At 37.0% G+C, this 22,439-nt stretch overlaps 2 protein-coding genes across 3 annotated transcripts in view; one reads left to right on the forward strand and one right to left on the reverse strand.

The window, feature by feature from the left end:
* LOC144079161 (peptidyl-prolyl cis-trans isomerase FKBP3-like) overlaps positions 1-22,439 on the forward strand; it is a 139,843-nt gene that overhangs the window by 44,310 nt on the left and 73,094 nt on the right. The window lies entirely within an intron of this gene.
* LOC144079156 (3',5'-cyclic-AMP phosphodiesterase 4C-like) overlaps positions 1-22,439 on the reverse strand; it is a 69,673-nt gene that overhangs the window by 39,991 nt on the left and 7,243 nt on the right. Inside the window, exons 2-3 of one of the 2 annotated variants that reach the window (XM_077607732.1) lie at positions 22,127-22,174; positions 17,138-17,340 (exon numbers count right to left, since the gene is read on the reverse strand). In XM_077607732.1, the coding sequence (XP_077463858.1) occupies positions 17,138-17,340; positions 22,127-22,141 (218 nt within the window). In that variant the 5' untranslated portion in view covers positions 22,142-22,174. Of the gene's footprint in view, positions 1-14,045; positions 14,492-17,137; positions 17,341-22,126; positions 22,175-22,439 lie in introns of those variants that run through there. The other variant, XM_077607733.1, reaches the window with a different exon arrangement.

The following is a 22,439-nucleotide window of genomic DNA, read 5'->3' on the forward strand; positions in this document are numbered from 1 at the left end:
CGTTTGGTCGACCGGACGTTTGGTCGACCGGACGTTTGGTCGACCGGACGTTTGGTCGAACGGACGTTTGGTCGAACGGACGTTTGATAGAACGGACGTTTGCTCCCCGGGTTGTTACAGTTGAAACCAGCTCTCAAAATTATAATCATGAGATAGAGTGAGTTTAATATCTAAATATAAAATATCAAAAGTAAACTGTCATAATTTGACAGCGAGCGAACCCGGCGACCAAACGTCCGTTCGACCAAACGTCCGTTCGACCAAACGTCCGTTCGACCAAACGTCCGTTCGACCAAGGGTCCGTTCGACCAGACGTCCGTTCGACCAGACGTCCGGTCGACCAAACATCCGGTCGACCAAACATCCGGTCGACCAAACATCCGGTCGACCAAACGTCCGGTCGACCAAACGTCCGGGGACCAAACGTCTTTCGACGAAACGTCCGGTCACGGTGGGCACCAGGCAGGGGATAACCTGAATTGGTCGCCAACCAATCACTGGACACAAGGAGAAAGACATCCATTCACGCTCACACTCATATGTCAGGGCAATTTAGAGTGTTCAATCAGCCTACCATGCATGTTTTTGGGATGTGGAAGGAAACCGGAGTCCCCGGAAAGAAAAAAAAACAGTCAAGCCTGTGGAGAACATGCAAACACCACACAGGAAGGTCGGAACGCACCTGGGGCCGCCGAATATATACGTAAAGTGTTACCTCTACTTACGAATGCTTCTACATACGGAATTTTCAGGTTCTTTTTCCTTCTATTTTCATGTGCATGTGCGTATACTGCACAAGAGCTCTAACTTGTGATCCTCAGGACACAAGGAAACACAGAAAGGATATGAGCCTGTTAAACTGTAGGGTTCGGATCACTTCAAAGCACTACAAATTTTTCAGCATTTCCATTGGTGAGGGTCGGTCCTATAATACTCCATTTGTACAGCTGCACTTTTTCTTTGGTGTATCGGATGCATTAGTCTGCTCCAGTTGTCCACATATCAAGGTTGAAAATAGAAACACTAGCATAGCATGATCTACTTTCTTTTCAGTTAACCATGGAATATCATAAAGTATCAAGAAGAAAAAAGCGGCATTAATACAGAGAGATGGATTTGTGCTTTATTAATGTCTGGTCTGCATGGCTGTTATTTTAAATGTCCTATTTTCATTGCTTTGATGTGAAGTTAATTTTGTCACTGACGCATGTATTTACATTCTGGAGTGGAAATGCAATCCAAATTTGGATTTAACTTTGAAACTGGATTATTGGAAAATAAACGTAGGTGGACCAGCTGGTTTACATGGGTATTTATGACACACAACTGCTCTAGGAACTTCTCAGATTTCTCGAGAAGATGGGTCAAAGAGAAGTATTGGAAATGAATCCTCGACTGTGCCACCTGCGACCCACACAAGGAGAGGAAAACCAAGGCATGAAAATGATGGATGGCCGGAGAAAACATTCATATGTTTGGTCAAGCTGGTCATTACAGATATGCTATTTGTACCTAATGCTACTCAGACTGATTTCTAAGTTATGAAAATCATATTCATAATCACAGCTTGTGGCATTTTTCCTTCACTATATATTAAATACACAATGTATGTGCATCTGGAAAATGCATCTTACCAATGCGGTTTTATTTTCAGACATGGGCATTCAGGGTACAGATTTTTTTTAAATATGCAAACAATCATAAAGCTTTTAAAAAGACGAACTCAAAAATAACATGAGCTGGCTATTCCTTACAGCCTAATACATTTGCTCTATTTGTGGGTAAGATTAGAAAATAAAATCTAGAGAAAAATGAATACTTTTTGTTCAATTTTGACATGTTTACTGTTGTTTTAATTTTAAATATAATACTATGTAGGTAATCTTATATAGTATTTACATAAAAATTTTAAAGTGATAAGAAATACCTTGATCATGTGCAAACCAGCAGAAAAAAGTGTGATAAACTGAAAATACAGAATATTAATATTCTGGTGTGTAAAAGTAGAGCAAAATAAATAAATAATTACAAGCCAATACTTCCTGCAAGTAGTTGATACAGTATTAGCAAACATTTTAAATGCATGTAGCATTTTAGCCAATTTGAATGCGAGTTTCTCAGATTGTCCCGATTACTTGTCATACATTGGCTACCCACTGTGCAACACAGAGTTGTTAGAGAAACAAGCTTTAATAGACCCAGATGTGAGGCTTCGTCTGACTCTCAGATGGACAGAGAAAAAAAGAATAGAACAGAATAACCTATAGTGTCACTGCGTCAACAGATTGAAGAGCTACAGAAGCGATCACAAGTGCCTATTTTCTCAGCTACATTCTACCTGCTTTGAGTCTAGCAACGCTTATCTATTCTGTACGTGTGGCCTGATTGATATTATGTTAGTCACAGAAACGCGTGTAAACTGTGTACGAATTTTGCAGGTTTAAACACTTCCTCCATTATCGGAGGTCTGAAATTCCCTACTTAAATACTTTGTGTAGCTGTATTTAAAATAAAGCTCATTTATTCTGGATGTTATCTATTACTTTAAAATGCATTGCAAAAGGTAAATCAATCATACTGAAAAAGTACGGACCCAAAATGGAATTTCCACAAGGCAGGGCAAGATGGATGGGTTGTGCAGCAGTAATTTAACAATGTGCCAATATGTTACAGTTCCTGTGTGCTGCAGTGGTGTAGAAAGAACAGCAGCATGGCATCAACTCAGTGCATCTATTTATTGAAGACATTGGTTACCGGATAAATTGCATACTTATACTACTTATTTATTATGTTGACCACTTATTTATCTATTACTATTCAGTGATTATTTATTTATCATTACTATTTAGTGATTATTTATTTATCATTATACTATTTAGTGATTATTTATTTATCATTACTATTTAGTGACTATTTATTTATCATTACTATTTAGTGATTATTTATTTATCATTACTATTTAGTGATTATTTATTTAGCATTACCATTTAGTGATTATTTATTTATCAAATCAAAAGCCTTTATTTTCATTATACAACAGCTGCGTATAACGAAATTAGTGGTTACTCCACAAAGTGCGTGTTTCAATTATCATTAGTATATATTGATTTTCTGTGTTTCCTTGTTTGTTGTTGCGTCCATAGACCCAGCGAGCGGTGCAACTAGGCGCCGTATGTCTCCAAAATGGTGGAACTCATCCTGCACTTCAGATAGAACAAGCCCGCTTCACTCTGATCACCTCTCTTGGACTACTTATTTATTGATTATTTATTTGTCTGTCTGTTGTTATTTATGCACCATGTGGTGAAAGCTTTAAATCTTATTATACTTGGATAATGACAATAAAAGCATTCAGTTCAATTCACAATGTAAAAAAAAAAACGATGCAACAAAGAATTTTGTTGGTTTTGCAAACACCCGAGAATCAACTGCAGACATTACAAAGCGTATACAAGGCAATAAGTAATATTTTCTTTCAGTTTATACAGTACTAACCTTGAACCAAACAAAATCTAACACCACTTCTGCTGGAACTTGAGGTTTAATCTATCTACCCTATCATGACTGTGTCAGCCAGACCTCTTCAAGCGACTCAATTCATATCATGTTTCAAGACTCTTGACTAAAATGTTTGTCTGGCTCTGGAAGATTTCCCTGGCAACCAACAGCTTGTCAACAATAATAGTTATACAAACACCTTGGAATGGAAACTTTATACTTGAAAAGAAGGGGTTATTAGTTTTCTTAAAATTGAATAAATATTTGTACATTTTACATCACACCGGGCATCAACTTTGAGGTCCACTTTGCTAGTACCACGTAGGACCCAATTGTGCCTTCAGAACTGCAAAAACCCTACATGGTATTGAGTTATTGTAGTACTGGAAGCATTCTTCAGAGTTTGCTCCCAATTGCACCGATAGCATCATGCACTTGCTGCAAATTTGTTGCCTGCACATCTATGATGCGAATCTCCCATTCCACCATATCCCAAATGGGGCTCTATTCGGATTGAGATCTGGTGATTATGCAGGACATTTGAGTACAGTAAATTCATTGTCATGTTCAAGAAACCAGTCTAATCATTAAGAAGACATCTCTGCCCCCAAAACCACTGCTTACTGAATATATTCTCATTTGTGTGTAAACCCTAGAGAAGGTTGGGAATTAGGATCCCAGTCCATTAGCAGGCCAACTCGTTTAGAACCAACAAACATGTCATGTTCAAATTCGCATCATGCTCATTTTTTTCCCCATTTTGATGTTTTGTTTGGATAGCATCCGATCACCTAGACCACGATTACATACAGTGAGTTGCTGCCATAAGATTAGCTAGTTAGAAATGTACTGATATAATTTTTGGGTCAAAAAGAGTTGAAAGAAACCTGTGTACAACTTATGAGTGTAGTTAGTAAACTGCCTTAGTGATGCGTAATGAGTGCTAATAATACAAATACTGTACAACGTATGATATTTAATTATTACTCTCATTTCGGTTACATGATTTTTTTTAAAAGAGCCAATCTTGAAAATATCGTTGTTTTCATACAAACAGAAAGATAATAAACAAGGGAACATTTTATGTCTTTCCAATATGGCAAATAACCTTATTTATTTTACGACACGAGGTATTGTATTATTGTGAATAGCTGAATAAAATCACCCACCCTATTAGCACTCAAGGATTTTCTATACTGAGAAGCGGCTGTTATTCACTACCGGGATTGATGATGATTTTTCTAACACCTGAAGATATCAGCAGAATAAAGCTCAGCTGTATTCATGCTAACAACTTCAACATATCCCTTCCACTATTTATTTTGTCTTTTTCAGAGTAACCCTCCCTAGGATTTTACTACCAGATTTCATAATCGGGAAAATAAAATGGATTTCTACTCTCAATGTCAAATATGATCATGTCAAAAGAAAATTGGCATCATCAACATAAAAAAATACACTTAGGATTAAAAAGATCCCTTCCATTATTATCTTTAAGAAGTGTCATTGTGTATAAATACATATACAGTGGTACCTCGTCATACGACTGCCCGTCATACAAAATGCTCGTTTTACGGGGGAAATTTCGATCGGTGATGCGGTCAAAATTTCGTGATGCGACCAAGCCAGGTGGCCATGGCATTTTTTTTGCATATCTTTCGTGTATAACAATATCTACGAGCACGGAACTAATTAATTCTGACGAGTTTCTCATACGACCAGGAAACGCACAACGCGCGGGCAAAAAGAGGGCTTTCTGGGTAATGAAGTATACTCGTGCACACAACACCCATAGGCAATGGCAACCTTTCTCAGAATAAAACTTCATTACCCACAATCAATACGTGGGTTAGCTCAACTATTGTATTTCCTGTTATTCTTTCTCAGGAAAGATGCTCCCGCGATCGTTCTTTAAAGACTATTTCTCGTTGGCAAGTGGTCGTGCGTTATCCTATTGTGATGACATTTGTATGCGACATTATCGAAATATTTTGAAGGGTAGACAAAAACAAACAACTCTTGATGCGTTCGTTTTGAAGACCTCGGCGGAGCGGCCAGGTGGTGTCAACCCGTAGAACTACGTAAGGTAAAAAAGATTACAACAAATTTAGAAATTAGTTTTGTTTACGAGTGCATTTTTGCCGTGGATAAAAAAAAAAATTTTTGCTCTCATTTCCACCTTCCTTGAAATATCTGTAATAACAACTTGAGATTGTAGCAAGGACTCTTTCACATCCTTCAGCGAATCCAACAAGATATTGGATACCTTCTATCAGTCTGTCGTAACAAGCTCAATTTTCAATGCCTGCTGGAAGAGCTGCATCTGTGCCAAGAATGCCATCAGGACTATTAAATAGAGTACAAGTGTGGTAAAAGACTGGTAGTGAGTGAATATGATCACTGTCACTGCCACCCATAAGTGACAGATGAGATTTTGCCATCATCTGCTTCATGACAATGTAGACTAATAAAGTTCTATTTTTAATAAAATGGCCTTATGTGTTTGCTTAATCTTTTTAAATGTTGTGTTGTTGTTTTTCTACAGCCAAAAATGATTTTTCAGGAAACAGAAATGTGAAAGGAAAAGAACCAATATTCTGGCTGAATTAAGCCAACTTTCTTTCAAAAACATCAATTTACTTTTCAATATACTTGTTGTCAAATATAAACTACCCTGTTGAACTTGTTTCTGCACATTCATTATGGGTTTATTGTTCATAAATGCTATAATCAACAATATTTTTACTATAAATTATAATGACGATACACGGAGAAAGGATGTGAAATTAAAAAAAACATGATGGAAACCTCATCATACTTTGGTTTGACAATTAAACCAATAATCAGGAAGATTGAGCTTCATAACCATGCCCATTGACAGCTATAGTGCTATATTGTTCTGGAAAATTGCCTCTGTGTAATAAAAAGATGTAATTTTGTTGTCCTTTTGTCTGAGACTCATCAACAGCAATGGTGTGATTAACCAGATCCATTAAGTCAACATATTTAATTACCAATAATTTCTTATTGTCAATACTAGTCATGCTCAATGACACCATAACAAACACGAACAAAATAAACTGGTTAATTATCTTCTTGTTTTTTCAAATGCACTAAAACGAATACAATAAAACATATTGGCGCTAGATTCCTATGAGTTGTTTTAACTTGAATTTACTTCTCATGCTCCTGTACAGATGTGGTAGTGTTTTATATGACCACAAGTCCTGCAAATGGAATACAATCTCTATTTGCTGGTGTGATTGCTTTTGTTCTCACTGATACATGGACCATCCCTGAACAAACCCCACCTAGGACAAATCAACTTGCTGATATTTACTGGGATTTAAACCTCACCGTGATTAACGGATGAAACAAGTTATAAGTAGAGAAACTTTTTATACCAACATTTCCCCCATGGATTTAGCCTGACATTTTAGTTCTTTGAAAATCAGTTTGGCAAGTATGCAACATTCAGTAGCAAAAGGTGTTAACTTCAAAACAAAGGTTGGATGTGTGGATTTGCTAAGCGGACATAATAATGCTTGCTCATCAAGTATAGAGGAACCAAAAATTGAAACCTCACCATCCAACCAATAGTTTAAAGCATATCATGCAACCATTGTCCTTTGCTTCCTTCGTATATCGATTGCACAAGTCACATTTTCATTGTCCTTCAACTTTGTTGTTAGTAACGATAGTGTGATGAATATCTACACCTGTACTGATTCCGAGATTCTCATTTACATTTCTCTAACGGGGAGAAGGACAATGACAAACAGTTTTGTGAAAGAGCAAATGGGCATCAGACGGCCATTAAAGTCCGCATCTGCCTCCAAACTAAATTGAACAAAGCAAGCAAGCATACAGTGGTTTCCTAGAAACGCCTAAATGCTTTCTGCTACGGATGAATGATTTTAAATGCCGTTAACTCTACGCTTTCAGCCAGAGCAAGAAAGAAAACTTTAAAAATAATAACAACATTAACAATGGTTAACGCTTTACTTTGTTTGTAAAACTAAAGCTGTTTGCAAAGGGTTAGAGAAGTCATGTCACACTATTTGTATTCAATATAAATTGCTTGGAGCACAACTGTTATTGTGGTAAAAAGAAGAGTTAACACTGATTTTTAATTGATTTGATTTGAAAATGACAATAAAGCCATTGCTAGCAATGACCTATATTTTTCTGTTAAGGACTGAATAAATACATGGTTATAGAAGAACCTTATAGCATAGAATTACATGTTTCAACAAATACATAATGTATCCCATTATGGGTCACAACAAGAAAGCTCAAGTCTATTCCAGCAGATTGTATGCTTGTGTGTTCATACATAACGGATGACCTGTCAATCACAGTTGACGACTAAGAGGATTTGTATGCAGAACTGAATCATGTTGAACTAACACTCAATATAAATGTTCTCAAAGTGGACCAAAGAAAATTGCATTTGTTCTGAGCTTGAAACAAATTTTTGCACTTAAATGAGAGTGCGGCAGATTTGGATCAAAATGGGTTTGCTCAGGGAAAGGTCAACACACTTTGTGTAAAAAAAAAAAAGTACAAGCAGACCTTTCTCTCATGGGCGCTGTATAATGTCAACTTGGCACTCAGTTTAAATCAGTTAATGCCTAACCTATTTCACATAATGTGGCTAGATATAAACAACATTCATTAATATAGGTTGTAGGTTATATACAACTATTATTATCATAGTAAATGGATGTCCCCTAATCAACTCACACCACCAAAATAAATCTTTGAACTGCTACTGCTCGTGAGGTCGTGGGTCAGAAAAAAATAAGCGTCAAGAAATAAGCCCGGATTCCTTTGAGAACCGCACAGAAATTGCCAAGTGCACCACAAGTTGGAGAGTATATGAACATGTTGAAATTACAACTGTAACCTTTATGGTGCCCTCATACAAAAGAAGCAGAAAGGTGCAGACTATAAGGGGGGAAAATGTATCACCAGGATGAGTTTTTCCGGTTCTTTCCTTTCCATTTTCATTGTTTTTCTCAACATTCTAGATATAATGCTATCTGATCAGATTATGGTCTTTAGAAAAGTAACTAAATTAACCATTTATACATCAATTACATTTTCATCATCACGATAATTTGGATATCAAATTCCGGAAACAAATCTCATTCATGCAAATAATTGGCAGGCTATAAATTGAATAAAAAGAAAATAAATAAGAGTTAGTCTGGTATTCTGAGGTTTTCAAAATCCAGGCAAGAGTGGGGTTGACAAGTAAAGACTATACTTGAAAAAACAATGACAGAAACGTAAAAGAAATGATAATTGCCGTTTTTATGGGAAAATTCGAAGAGAACTTCATGCTTTCCAGTGTAGAGTACTTATTTTTTGAAAAGAAGAAGAAAAATGTCAATTTGAGATATTTGCAGTGTTAAGTCTGCCTTTGATGCTGGGTGCAAATTTGTGCATAGTTTTGGTTCTAGAATCTGATATTGTTTACATATTTGCATTTCTACCAAAGACATGTAAGATGCCTGATGCTGGTATTATAAAATACAAAACAGAAATATTCCCTACATCCAAAATATATAATGATATGAATAAACAAAAGAGGCATTCACACAAAATGCTATGGTAAGATTATAAATTCGAACATTACCATGCAAACGATTAGGGTGAATGTACTTGAATGTAGTACTGCAAACCATATTAACTATAGTTGCCGTTACCATATACACCTCTCAGAAATATCTGACAAAGGAAACTGTTTAATGTGATAAACTAATTATATATCAAGGGATTAAAAGTTCCTTTTCTGTGCGTGAAATGGGCTGAAGCTGAAATTGTTGACAACAAATGTCATCAAGAGTGCTGAGCTTGAATGCCTGTCAGGCCCCATCAACTCTGCAGAAACCAATCACATAAACAATTTTAATTGAAGCCTTTTGTATTCCTTTGTCGTGCTTAACAAAAGCTACTGCACTATAGGATGTGATAATTGCTCAATCACAACATTAAAGCTTGTCATTAATGAAGATAAAACAATTGACCTTAAGCTCTTTTTAAGGGGCCATCAGTTAAAGCCCACATATTATGCTTTTTTTTAACCCCCGGGAAAAATCTTAAGTCATTATTTTCAACTGAGTATATTCCCAAAGCCTTTGATTTTAAAAATATGCACCTGAGTTTTCAACGCCCATTTCAAAATACTTCATTTTCTCAAATTCCTTTTTGAAGAAATTCTTGACATCCTAGCGCACATGTGTCAAAGTGGCGGCCCGGGGGCCAAATCTGGCCCGCCGCATCATTTTGTGTGGCCCGGGAAAGTAAATCATGAGTGCCGACTTTCTGTTTTAGGATCAAATTAAAATGAAGAGTATAGATGTATATTAATTTCCTGATTTCCCCCCTTTTAAATCAATAATTGTAATTTTTTAAATCATTTAGTTCAAAAATCATTTTGTAAAATCTAAAAATATATATAAAAAGCTCAAATAAACAGTTTTAGATCTATAAAAACTGAATATTCAGGGCTTTTAATCCAGTTCTTTTAATCCATTTATAAAAAAAAAAATCTAAATATTATATCTAAAATGGTCCGGCCCACATGAAATCGAGTTGACGTTAACGCGGCCCGCGAACCAACCCGAGTCTGACACCCCTGTCCTAGCGAATGAATCCTGGGATTAGTTTGGCATTGAATTCACGAGGGAATGACTGACATCCTGGGGAACCAATGATAAATTTGGCGTTGCCAGAGAAACCTGTCAACTTAGGTGAAACGGTGCTTTTAAACTGTAGTATATTTGTACTAATATTTTTAACCAATTTATCATCCATTCATTCATTTCCCAAACCACTTATCCCCCCAAGGGTCGCGGGTAGTAGATTTATACTATTTTTTATTGAAAACTAATTCATCAACAATCATCATTTAGTCTGAATAAACAGCCTAATTATGGCCTATCCCAGCCAACTATGGACACCAGGCGAGAGTCATCAGCCAATTGCAGGGCACAAGGAGACGGACAACCATTCACACTCATAGCAAGGGGCAATTTAGAGTGTTCAATCAGCCTACCATGCATGTTTTTGGGATGTGGGAGTACCCTGAGAGAACCCACACAGGGAGAACATGTAAACTCCACACAGAAAGGTCTTAACCTGGGATTGAGAATCCTCGTCTCAGAACTGTGAGGCCGATGCGCTAGCCACTCGTCCACTGGGCCGCCCTCGATACCATATATTTAGTTTAAATATGGGGGAAAAATATAACAGTTGGAATTTCAATCTGTGGTTCCACAAGATTACAGATATTATATTCAACATCAGTATGAATAGCAAATGTTTGTCCTGAATAGAAAAGCATTTGCTATTTACTTGTGAGCCATGTGGAACAAAATATTTATAATTCTTTATTAAAAAAAATCATCACATACTAAAACTTGTTAACATTTTTGTCACACAAAAAGAGAGCAAGAGGAAGAAAACCAAGAGGAAGAACAATCGATCTCAACCCCTCCACTCACTGTCCTTGTGTACACAGCAGCGAGGGATGACAGAAAGAGAAACACAAACAAGCAAAGGATCACCTACATCACGATAATTGATGAGGACCGTAAGGCAGTTCGCTGTTAGTGAACCAATCAATCACAAAACTGCATCAGCTCAGTGTGTACAAAATATAAAACAGTCAACATCAAATATAAGTCACTCATTATCAAATAATTGCCATTGGCATTTTCTTTGCATAGTTGCATGGAGAATGTGTCATAAGAGAGGGGCTAGCTCCCCAAACATAATTAGGCTGTCTATTCAGACTAAATGATCATTGTTGATGAATTAGTTTTCAATAAAAAAATTGTAAAAATCTACAGTTTTTCATGATTGTACATTTACAATCGAATGCATTTCTCATTGTTATCCAGATCCATCCCAATGCAAATACCTTATTTGTGCAAACACAAATGAATGAATCAAACATATGATTCATGCGGTCATAAAACCAATGCAAAGAGATATTTCTACACAATTATTAATCCTTTAAAACCAAAGCTTACTTTTGCCATATTTCAATGCTTATTTCCTCTTCTCTTTACCACATTAAAAGATGCCCTTGATTTTTTCCAGCAGTACTTCATCTAAATGAAGAAATAGCTATTATTTCACTCTAACCCACTTTATTGCCATATTAGGCTTAAAAATAAACAAAAATCTGAGAATTTGATGATACGACAGTCGTTCCAAAATGCCACCTGTTTTTCTTTTTATTCCGCCCCGAAAGGATTAGGATTGCAAATTGCATTGTTATGATTACTGAATTTATGCATTAATTCATGACCTGAAGGTTTAAACTCTCTGTTGCAGATATTGATGGTATAAGACTCCAAACGCCTAATAAAACAACTTCAGGCAAAATGCAGACTACATCCTTGACAGGTCACCAGTCAGTCATAGGGCGCACACGGAGACAGACTACTAACTATTCGCGCTCGCAATCAAACCGCCACCAAATGGGAATTGACACCACACTGCCAGAACTGAAGTTAGGCGAAAGAACCTGGATTCTCCGATGTGCAAATGAGACACTGTGAAACAAGTGAGATTTAACTAACTATACAAACTACATCAAATGATTTCTAACTATATACGATGGGCCATAAATCTTCCAACCCCAAATGACTGGTGATAAAGTACATACTGTACAATCTGTACCCGAAATAATGACTGGACACGCAAGGTTGACATAATGGCTATCTTGAGATTATTTGACTGAATTTCAGTTTCATGGTGGGCAGGATAGGAGTGTACACCCTTGGGTGACTATGAACGTGGTAAGGTTCTTGGTACCAAATGGCTTGTTTGACGACTTGAAAAACTGCTGAATTGCTGTGATTTTCACACACAATCTCTCAGCCTTACACAGAATGGTCTCACAAAGGGATATCATCCACGGAGTGGCATTTCTTTGGACCAAAGTGCCACATTAATGGAAGTGGGCAAAAAAAGAATGGCCAGATGGTTTGAGCTGATAGAAGGCAATGGTGATGCTAATGTCTTCTCTAGAGAATATCTTTACCCGATATCTGTAAGGCTTATAATCTTTTGTACAATCTGGTGATAGGGTGCAAAATGGTGGAGATAAATAAAGAAAAGCATGGTGTCCTTCATCTCATTTTAAAGGCTCTAGCTATTTGTAATGTGCAGAACATTATTTTGCTCCCTATTACTAATTGCGTCTTCAAGTCCCATCCAGCAATGCAATGTTGAGGCTTTAGCAATTAAACAACGCAATTTGCTTTCCTAAATATATTTACAATGAAACAATCAGCTGTGACTGGCCAGGATAGATTGCAGCAAAACTGCGACCCTCAGAAGGATAAAAGTTACAGTATATAAAACAAATCAAATGCAAATGAAAATGTATTTAGATATTATAGTGGATTTAGGTTAATGTTATGTGCACAAGTTAAGTTTTAAGTATTTATACAATGAGTTATTTTTCATCAAAAGGATTCTTACAGTTTGAATAAATAAAAAAAAGGAAAGAAAAGGAAGTTATTTTGATTCTACAGCATTTTTTGAGCAACTGTGAAAAAAATGCTGACTGTGTTGATCATTTGTTCACTAGCGCTTACTGCTTTTGTAAAGGAAATAGACATTACTAAATAACAGCAAGAAGAAAGGAAGACTACAGGGATTGTCTTAGATTGTATTCTCCAGTCTACATAATATACATAGAAAGTGTAACTCTATCTCTATATGGAAGTAAATGGCAGTTTTGGTAGAGTCTAGTGCCATTTGAGTGGTGTCTCGTCTCAGATAGAACACTTCTCACACCCAAAATTGTCTGGGATTCTTTTTTCCTAGATTATTCAGGGGGAAAATGAACTATTTGGAAGCAATTGTTATAATGATTTGTAAAAGAAAGTTATCAAATAGTGATAATAAAGACTTAGTAGAGCATTTTAATAAAGTGAAGACATGAATATCCTTCCATCCATCCATTTTCAATAGTGATTATCCCAGTCAGGGTCATGGGAAGTTGGAGTCTATTCAATGATTTCAGAAAAATCAAACTGTTAAATACACATTTGTGTTTTTTTTAAAAAGGACTTTTTTATATGTACACTTTCACAGTTGGCTGGGATAGGCTCCAGCAATCCCCGCAATACTCGAGAGGATAAGAAGTAAGGAAAATGAATGAAGTATACAATCTAATATCACACAATAATATATATATATATATATATACATATATATATATATATATATGGAATTGAATTAATGCTTAAGGTTGAAGACATTGTAGTTATTGCTTAAACAACAGTTTGTTTTAATGTTTGAGTTATCTCTGTCAATGTTATGAAAAATGCAATAGACAGGGTTGTTACTAATATTTTGTAACTAGACGTGGCAATCTCTCAAAAGCATCTTTATTAATTTTTGAAAGACTATTTTTCAAATAGAATTCTTAAATTAAGGCTTTGGTGTAGTTTGCCGCTTTCAATTAAGTTTTGGGCAAAATAAATAGAATTTGGAGACAAAGACAAAGTGGTTACCGTTTGAGCGAGGAGGGCCAGGAGAATCGGGGGGTTTTGAGTACGGGTCGGAGCTTCTCCAGGGTCCGGTTACGGCACAGGTAGCGCTCGGTGTCCGAGTTGAAACGCTGTTTGATCCGTATATTTGTTCTGGGCTGTCGCCACAAATGCTTTGGTGGTTTTGCCAGTCCGGCTCCCTCTCTGCTCAATGCTGCGCACTCCATACTGTATATTGTCGTTAGTCGCGTAGTATGTTGTTTTCTTCAGGAAACAGGATGTTTTAGGGGGGGGGGGACTAAATTTGAAGTGGAAGTGCAAGGAGACGAGCGCGTGACATAGCGCGCTGCTGTCCACACGCCAAACTGATGAAGAGACTACTGTGCAGCACTCTGCTTTCTCTTTCTCTCTAGCTCTCGATTCCCTGCCTCACTTGGTCTTTGAGGCACTCTCCACCCTTCTGAATCCAAGCTGTTCGCCATCTGCTCATCAATTGTGTCAATAATAAGACTCGTTTCCTAAGCTTTTTAAAGCATAGCAATTTATGGGAGTACGTATTTCCCAATATTTACATTATAGTGGCTAAGCAAAAAAGCTTACGTGAGAAGAACGTGAAATCTTGCAGCGCACCATTAAACAAGTGTAAAAAGAAAATTAAGAGAAAAATAAAGAAAAATACATTATATTAAGGCCGGTTTTAGGACTGGGTGAGAGACTACTATAAAATAAGTAAGAATTTATTGCTGAAATATCTCAGTCAGCATTTTCACCCGCTCCCCGATTGCCTGGGCGTCTGTAGGGAGGGTCCCCCATATTAGGAAAGGGGGCCCGTAAGGAAAATCTCACTAGCAACTACCCCTCCATCTGCCAGTAAAAAAAACACTTAAATCTCATAAAAAGGTAGCAAGGGCTGAAAATTGAAATTTCTCCTGCCCTGTGAGTGGTGGGGGTCCCAATTGTTATGGCGGTGGCGAGAGCGAACTAGGGGGGCTGTGGTGCGTTTCCTCGTTCTCTCCCTGTGGGCTGTTTGCAGGAAACAGGGGTGGCTTGGGGGACCACCCTACCACCCAGGGGGGCTCTGGTGGCTGCAGGTAGGAGTACATGCCGTGTTCGCTCCCTCCTTGGTTGGCAGGGGCGGCAACGGGGCCCCTTTACGACCCTCAAACAGCAGTTTCATTTTTCTGCATGACTAATTCGTCGGAATGAGTTCACGCATGGCAACGTGCAACTAGGCAATGAGAGTGAATGCATTAGTGACTAGATAGCAAAGATGTCAAATCATGAACCTTTTACAGGTGATTTTCAAAGTAATGGCTTGCCCACTTCATATTGCTAGTATTGCATACACCCCACCCTACCCTATAAGATCTCAATCTGACTAATTATCTCCCCTTCTCTTTTCATTCAGGCATAATCACAATGGTAGCAAGTGTATCTCAATATGTATTTTTCTTGTTTTTCTCATTTGTGTCTGCACTTCCTTTTCTTTGTCTCCTCAAAACCCTTCTTGTTCGCTGCTTTGTAATAAATAAAACATCAACACAAATGGAGAACAGCAAACTCACACAGCACCTTAAAACTATTCATTCTGTGAGGATACACAGATTCCCATTCTTTGTGATAAGCAGCTGAACAGGACAGGTTTGAAAGACGAATACAACAAAAATAACTAATAAATAGAATAAAATCACAGAAATAAAACATTCCAATTTGTTTATCTGCACTTTATCCCACATGTAGAATTCTGTATCTACATTCCATAAACTATCCAATACAATGTGTATCGTTTTCTTAAAATAACAAAAATGAGGTGTGGGTCACTAAATATGTAAATGAAATTAAGAAAACTCAATATATCTAATAGATGTCTACCTCTAGCTAGAGTTTTTGAAACCTGGTATGTCGTGCAATTTTTTTTCATGTTGTATATTTACATGAATGATGTAATACACTATGAAGCGGGTAATTGTGAGACCTTTGCGTCTAAAAAAAAAAGATATATATATTAAATTGATTTAAATCTGAATGATGTAACTTTTGTTTTACAAATTGAATGGAAGAAGTAAAATTGAATTGAACTTATATTTAAATACATTTTCATAAAATTATTCACATTCAATTTTGAAAGCAGTGATTCAAATAAAAGAAATAATACAATTTCAAATTATGTTTTTCAGATAGAGTTGAGGATTTTTAGCTTCAGTTTCTGATAGCACAAAAAACATCAGATAAGCGGTGTTGTAAATGGAGACTTAGACAAGCATACGGAACAAATTTTACTGCTAAACTCAATGTAAAATTAAATGAGACACTAGGAACATGGACATGGACAATAACCCACCAGTGAGAGAAAGCAGAGAACTGAATACAATGAGGATCACCTGGACTGGATAGGTGTGGCTATAGTCATTAATTGCTTAAATGTGGATGACGCCATTCATCATCCAAGTTATTGAATGCAAGTTGATTGTCACCTAATCCTATCTTTTGTTTCTTTGGGCATGGCTAATTCTTCTTTCCAACAATATAATTCTAACATTGCACATCTAATGAGGAAAACATGACCTCATTATACACTATAAAGATCTGTCCACAGAGATCTCGGCAACAGCAATTCAGCACGAGCAATGGTTGTCCCATTTTCATATTTGACCCAATCCCTTGTTTTCATAGCTAGGTGAAACAGACCAAGCTTGAAAATAGACATTTTGGATATTTCAACACATAATCTAAGCAAGCAGTAAGACCCAATATATGAAAATAAAATAAAAAGATGGAAAGGTACCTTGAAAATGTAGGTGTCTTCATTCACAGGAGGTGGCTATTTATCATTCATAATTATATATAGTGTAACAAATATAATGTGAGCAAATGAAGTATTTTAGATTTGGTTTTAAACCAGTAGGCCTTCACGTTAAATCAATATACCCAAGAAGTACCTTTCAGTTCAAAATGTTTTATGACCCCTGTGGAAATAATCTGGCCTGGTGGCATGAAGATGAGATGACTATTTTGAAATATTTCATATGGTTTCTTCTGACTAGCGGGAACTAGAGATATTTCTGTACATGTACAACAATTAGTCTGAGAGTTGGATGTAATGAACAAAAACTTACCGGTGCTCATCATGACTGGCCAAAGCTCGACAGTAGAGAGCCTCCAGGCGATGCAACGATAACCCATATGGTGTGGAAAAGCGGTGGGTTTCAGAATGGTGATCCTGACACGAGTGTCTCCTCCGCAAAGGCGGGAGTAGCAACGGGCCTGAGTAGCGTCGCCTGACCACCTGGTGGACCATGGGGAGCGAATCCCGACTACTCTGCAGGGGCAACCGGAAAAAGAGCGAATGAAAGTGGGTTGTGGGATATATTTGTGTTAAACATATAGAAAACAGAAATTCCAAAGTCTATTTTTCCAAACCATTTAACAGGAGTTAGATAAAGAACAAAAACTGCATAAAGGTAGTCAGATTCATGACTCAATTCATGTCCAGAGCCCTTATTTGTAACTGTCAATCTGGTCTTGCGAGCCTGTGAATCATCGACTTTATCCTACCCTCCACACACATCCATGTATACCATTATGCTAAGTGGTGTAGACCCCTCGCAGGGATTGTATATTGACTGTGTACATAAATAACGGGGTTTAATGGTGACATGCATGCAATAAAAAACATTGGGCATGAACAAAATATAATAATTTAGTCAAACACCAGTGAGAAACTGTAGTTTGTCTACCTTATAATTGGATGCTGTGTCTATTTACACTGAGCACCCCAGGAAACCACATTCTAAATGTGCAAACAGACAGGTAGCCAGTGATGGGTGAAGGTCAATAAAACATCAGCCCTGCCCACAGCGATGAGACCACCACGTTATTGTCCTATTACTCTCCTAACAACAAGGTAGTGTATATTTTAAACATGATAATTACCACTTTAACTGCCTCGAGCTAATTTTCCTCAAACTAATTTGGAGTCGCCTAAATTGAACTTAAAAAGTCATTACAAGGAAGTTGTTGTGTATAACAAATAAACCATATCAAAGGAGATGAAGAAACATTTTGTATATTAATATATATACTTATATTTTATAAGTACCTATTTATTGTTTCTTGAATTGCACCTTTAAAAAAGGTGTAGGGTTGCTTACAAATATTATATAGTATGATGTTTTCATTATTATAGTAAAATAAAGCCTGAGATTAAAATTGATTAATGCGTTCATGTCTTTAAATTCATATTTGTAAAATAGGCAATGAGTAATACACTAATACACAACTTAAAAATATACAACTTAGATCGAATTAATGGCAGCTGACAATCAAATCTTATGTATGATCTCTCACAAAGTAAAAAGTCTAAAATATAGTTGAACCTAAATATTGGCATTCCAATTTAAAAAATGTCCAAAATAATTATTGTTTTTTCGGAAGCCTTTTATCATGTGGGACAAACATATGAATCTGTAAATATTGCAAAGAGGCCCATTATTTTGCTTTTGTAACCATTGAATTGATCATTTTCCGCATAACCAGCTCTTTTGTTAACATGGCAAAGGTAAAAGACATACTTGAATCGGGTAGCATTGTCTGCTAGAGTAATGAGAGCGTGACAAATCCATTATTGGTTTTTATATATTTTTTGTGAACAGTACACCAAGTACCCTATTTGAAGTGTCAAGATAATGCAGGTGCAGTCAAGCAAACAGACAACCTTAAAATCAAGTCCCTTTGGCATGACCATGCAATTTAAAGCACACACTTTTTTGGTGGAGGGGAATTAAAGGAACCTGTGAATAATAAACCTACATTTGAATTTGGAGGTTTGCATACATTGTGGAAACAAATTTCCTTCTTTCTTTCATTCTCATTTCCTAAAGTTAATTCATTCATTCATTTCGGAAACCGCTTATCCTCACAAGGGTCGTGTGGGGTGCTGGAGCCTAACCCAGGCAACCACGGGCACTAAGGTTTGGTAGACAGCAATGTTCCCTCTAATTTTTCGTTGGTCTGGGCAGAAAGACAACCTCCCTGAGCGCACTGAGTACCAGTGTGAGCGACATCATCGGTACTCGGATGATTCGCCTAAAGACGTTTCGCCGACGGACGTTTGACAGACAGGCAGGTCGCCGAACGTTCGGCCAAATACTAGTATTTGTATTTAATCATTAAACTAACAAATACTAGTATTTGTATTTAATCATTAAACTAACAAATACTAGTATTTGTATTTAATCATTAAACGCTGTTTGAACGAACGTTCATTCGGCGATCTGTCCGTCTGTCAATTGTCCGTCGGCAAAACGTCTTTCGGCGAATCATCCGGTCACGACATCATCATTGCTTGCTATGGGCACACCAGTATCATACCTGCCACAAGCAGGTGCATGTCAATGTTCCCTCTAATTTTTCATGTAAAACATGCTGTAAAACACGAAAAACATAAGAGTGGACAGAACTACTGCCACTGGCTGCCGCTTAAACGGCGTCATCATGGGGAAAGGGGTAAAAAAAAGGGATTTTATTTACTGCGCACCATGATTGATGCTGCGCAGAGAAGACGAGAGTAGTGCGCAGCTTAGAGGGAACATTGGTAGACAGGCCTTTTCATATCTGACCACAAATATTCGATGGGATTCATGTAAGGGCACCCTGACTTAGTTATCCTCAAGCCAAATTTGAACCATTTTGGCATTATACTTAAGGTCTCTGTCGATTTTTCACTCAGGGTTTTGCTTTCTCGGTGATTACTTGAGATGTTGCCTTCACCTTGTGGACGTCCTGTGTGTAGCTTCAGTTTTTTTACCTAGGTCTACAATGTCTTGTGTGTCTTGCTACTGCAACCAAGAAATTTCCCGAATACGGAATGAAATAAAGTTCTAACCAATCCAACCAACCAACCTTGCTCTGTAATGTTCTTTCTTCATGATGCAGGATAAAAACATCACCACAACATGTTGCTGTCACTGCCATGCTTCATAGTTAGTATGGTGCTCCTGGGTCTACAAGCTTCCCTTATTTTCCTCCAGATGTAAAGTTAGCCACCATGGCCAAACAGCTTCACTTCAGTTTCATGGGCCAACAGAATGTTTTAAGATCTTGATATCGGTGTATTTTTGCAAACAGTAATCTGTTTTTTCTATCGGCATAATGGGCTCATTCATCCTGAGTGGCCCTTCAGCCTTGCTTCACTATGGAGAATGACACTTTCTTACCAGCTTCACCAAGCATCTTAGTGAGGTCTGTTGCTTTTGTTCTCGGGTTGATTCACACATTTTGGACCAAAACATTCATGTCAGGGACACAGAGGCCATATCCTTGCTTACTGACGTGATTTCTGGACATTCCTGAGATGTTCATATCAACATGTATATCATTTTTGCACTGTGTACCTCTGTTTTTCATAGTATGAATATAGTATGCATATAGAACTATACATAATTTTCTCTCTATCTGACAGTTGACACTCTAAAAGAGAATAACAACATGCCAAAGCTGACATTTTGGAAGTACACATTTTACATTCAGAATAATGTGTACATTATTCAAAGGGCCTTCAGCATGCAGAATAATGTGGATACATTATTCATGTTTTGTGTTAGTTGCATAAAATGTTGTCTTCCAGCAACAAAGCAGCAGGAAGAAAGCAACTAGTGTTATCACTAGGCTTGTATCCTGCCACGCGACAAACAAGGAGTGTGAATGAGACCAAAGCAGGAAATGTGTAATCAAATGGGACAAAAGATACTCAGCAGTTTTCAGAAACACAGGAGACAATTAAGCTTGGACTTGCTGCACTTCCATACTAATGAATAAGGTGCTGTTGCTTAATTGAGGTGTGTACGTATTTTGGATAGAGAAAAAAAACATTTCAGTTCATGGCGGTAGTTTTCTTATTTTGACATGTCTGTCAGGTTTAGCTTCATTTTTACTTCATTTTGCTTCATTTGGAATCATGCTCTCATTTAATTCAAGCTGTTGTTTGAATGAGACACACTAAAATCCAGTCACTTGTTACAATAGTGATATTTATAAAATTGATCTTAACCATAACAACTAATCTGCATAATTTTGGCCATCATTTTTATCCGAAAATAGAGCTTTCTGTGCGGTCAGGAGCCCCTGTGAGGGTGGATTTTTATCAGAAATGCGAGCCCAGTGCAACCTTACGCCGTGGCACACACCATTTCAGTATGTACCAGCATCATGTAATCAGAGATGAGAACATTTCATCAAGACATGCTGTTATTCTAAAAACGCTAGAGGAGCAATCAAGGCTGCTGCTATTTTCCTAATTGGGAAAGTGAATGTTAATTGATCATTATGGCAGGAAAAGCAACCTTGATGACCTTCACACTGGGTGCCTGATGTTTATGAGCATGTTTCCAAGCAGGCAGCCAGAAGTGAAGTTGCAAAATCTTTAAGTATATTGAATACATTATCACTTCCAGAGGTGTAAAGAGTAAATTCGTAGCACTCCAAGAATAGAGCTTGTTACCACAATTTCTTCCTCTACTTTTTGCGATTGATCCTGTGTATGCATTTGCTAATTGGCATCCAACAGATGGAAATATAAGATATTCTGGAATATTACAAAGAGAAGGTGACACATTTGGAATGCTCATATAAAAAGTTATATGTCTGGCTTTATATCAATGCATGTTCATACAGGATATTTTTTAATAAGCATATCCACTTGTCAGTAACAAGGTAATGATTGCACATAATATATTTGTTTGTATTAATGGTAGTTTTAACTGCCAAATGGGGAAACTGCTTTATTTCAATATAAAACTGGGAAACGGCTAGGTGTAGTAATAACATTTTTATGATTTCTGTGGTTGTGCAATTTGATTGGACATTACTTTAGAAGTGAAAAAATAACTTCTAAAAATGGAAGAAGCATTTTTGTTTAGGCATATATTGTATGGAATTGGAACTATAATTAGTTTTGAGATGAAATAGTATGTATACATACCAACTATGGACATCCAAAAACTGGCACAGTTAAGCAATTGTGTCAAATTAGTATCTTATTGCTTTACTTTATTAGATTTTGTGACCCCGTGATGGGTGGTGTTCGCAGTTTTGTACATGTTGCTTACCTCAATCCGAGACATTGGTACCCTTTAGTTGTTGCAGCAAAGCAGCACCTGAGAAAAAGACAAAAGTAAAATTGATATAGCATTTACTAGAGACTCCAGAAAAGGCTTAGGATGAAGAAGTACTCCAAAAACACATTCATATTAATTCCATTTATCTCAATTGGTTTTGTGGGTTTTCCTTTTCATGACCAGCTTTGATGTACAGCTGTTCTAAAAATGATAGAGGCCCTAATAATGTTATGTTTAATGCCGCATAAAGGTGAAAAGCACTTTACGGTATTTAATATATCCATATTTTATTGCAACGACATAC

Source organism: Stigmatopora argus, chromosome 8 (genome assembly GCF_051989625.1).
Source record: "Stigmatopora argus isolate UIUO_Sarg chromosome 8, RoL_Sarg_1.0, whole genome shotgun sequence".
Taxonomy (NCBI): domain Eukaryota; kingdom Metazoa; phylum Chordata; class Actinopteri; order Syngnathiformes; family Syngnathidae; genus Stigmatopora; species Stigmatopora argus.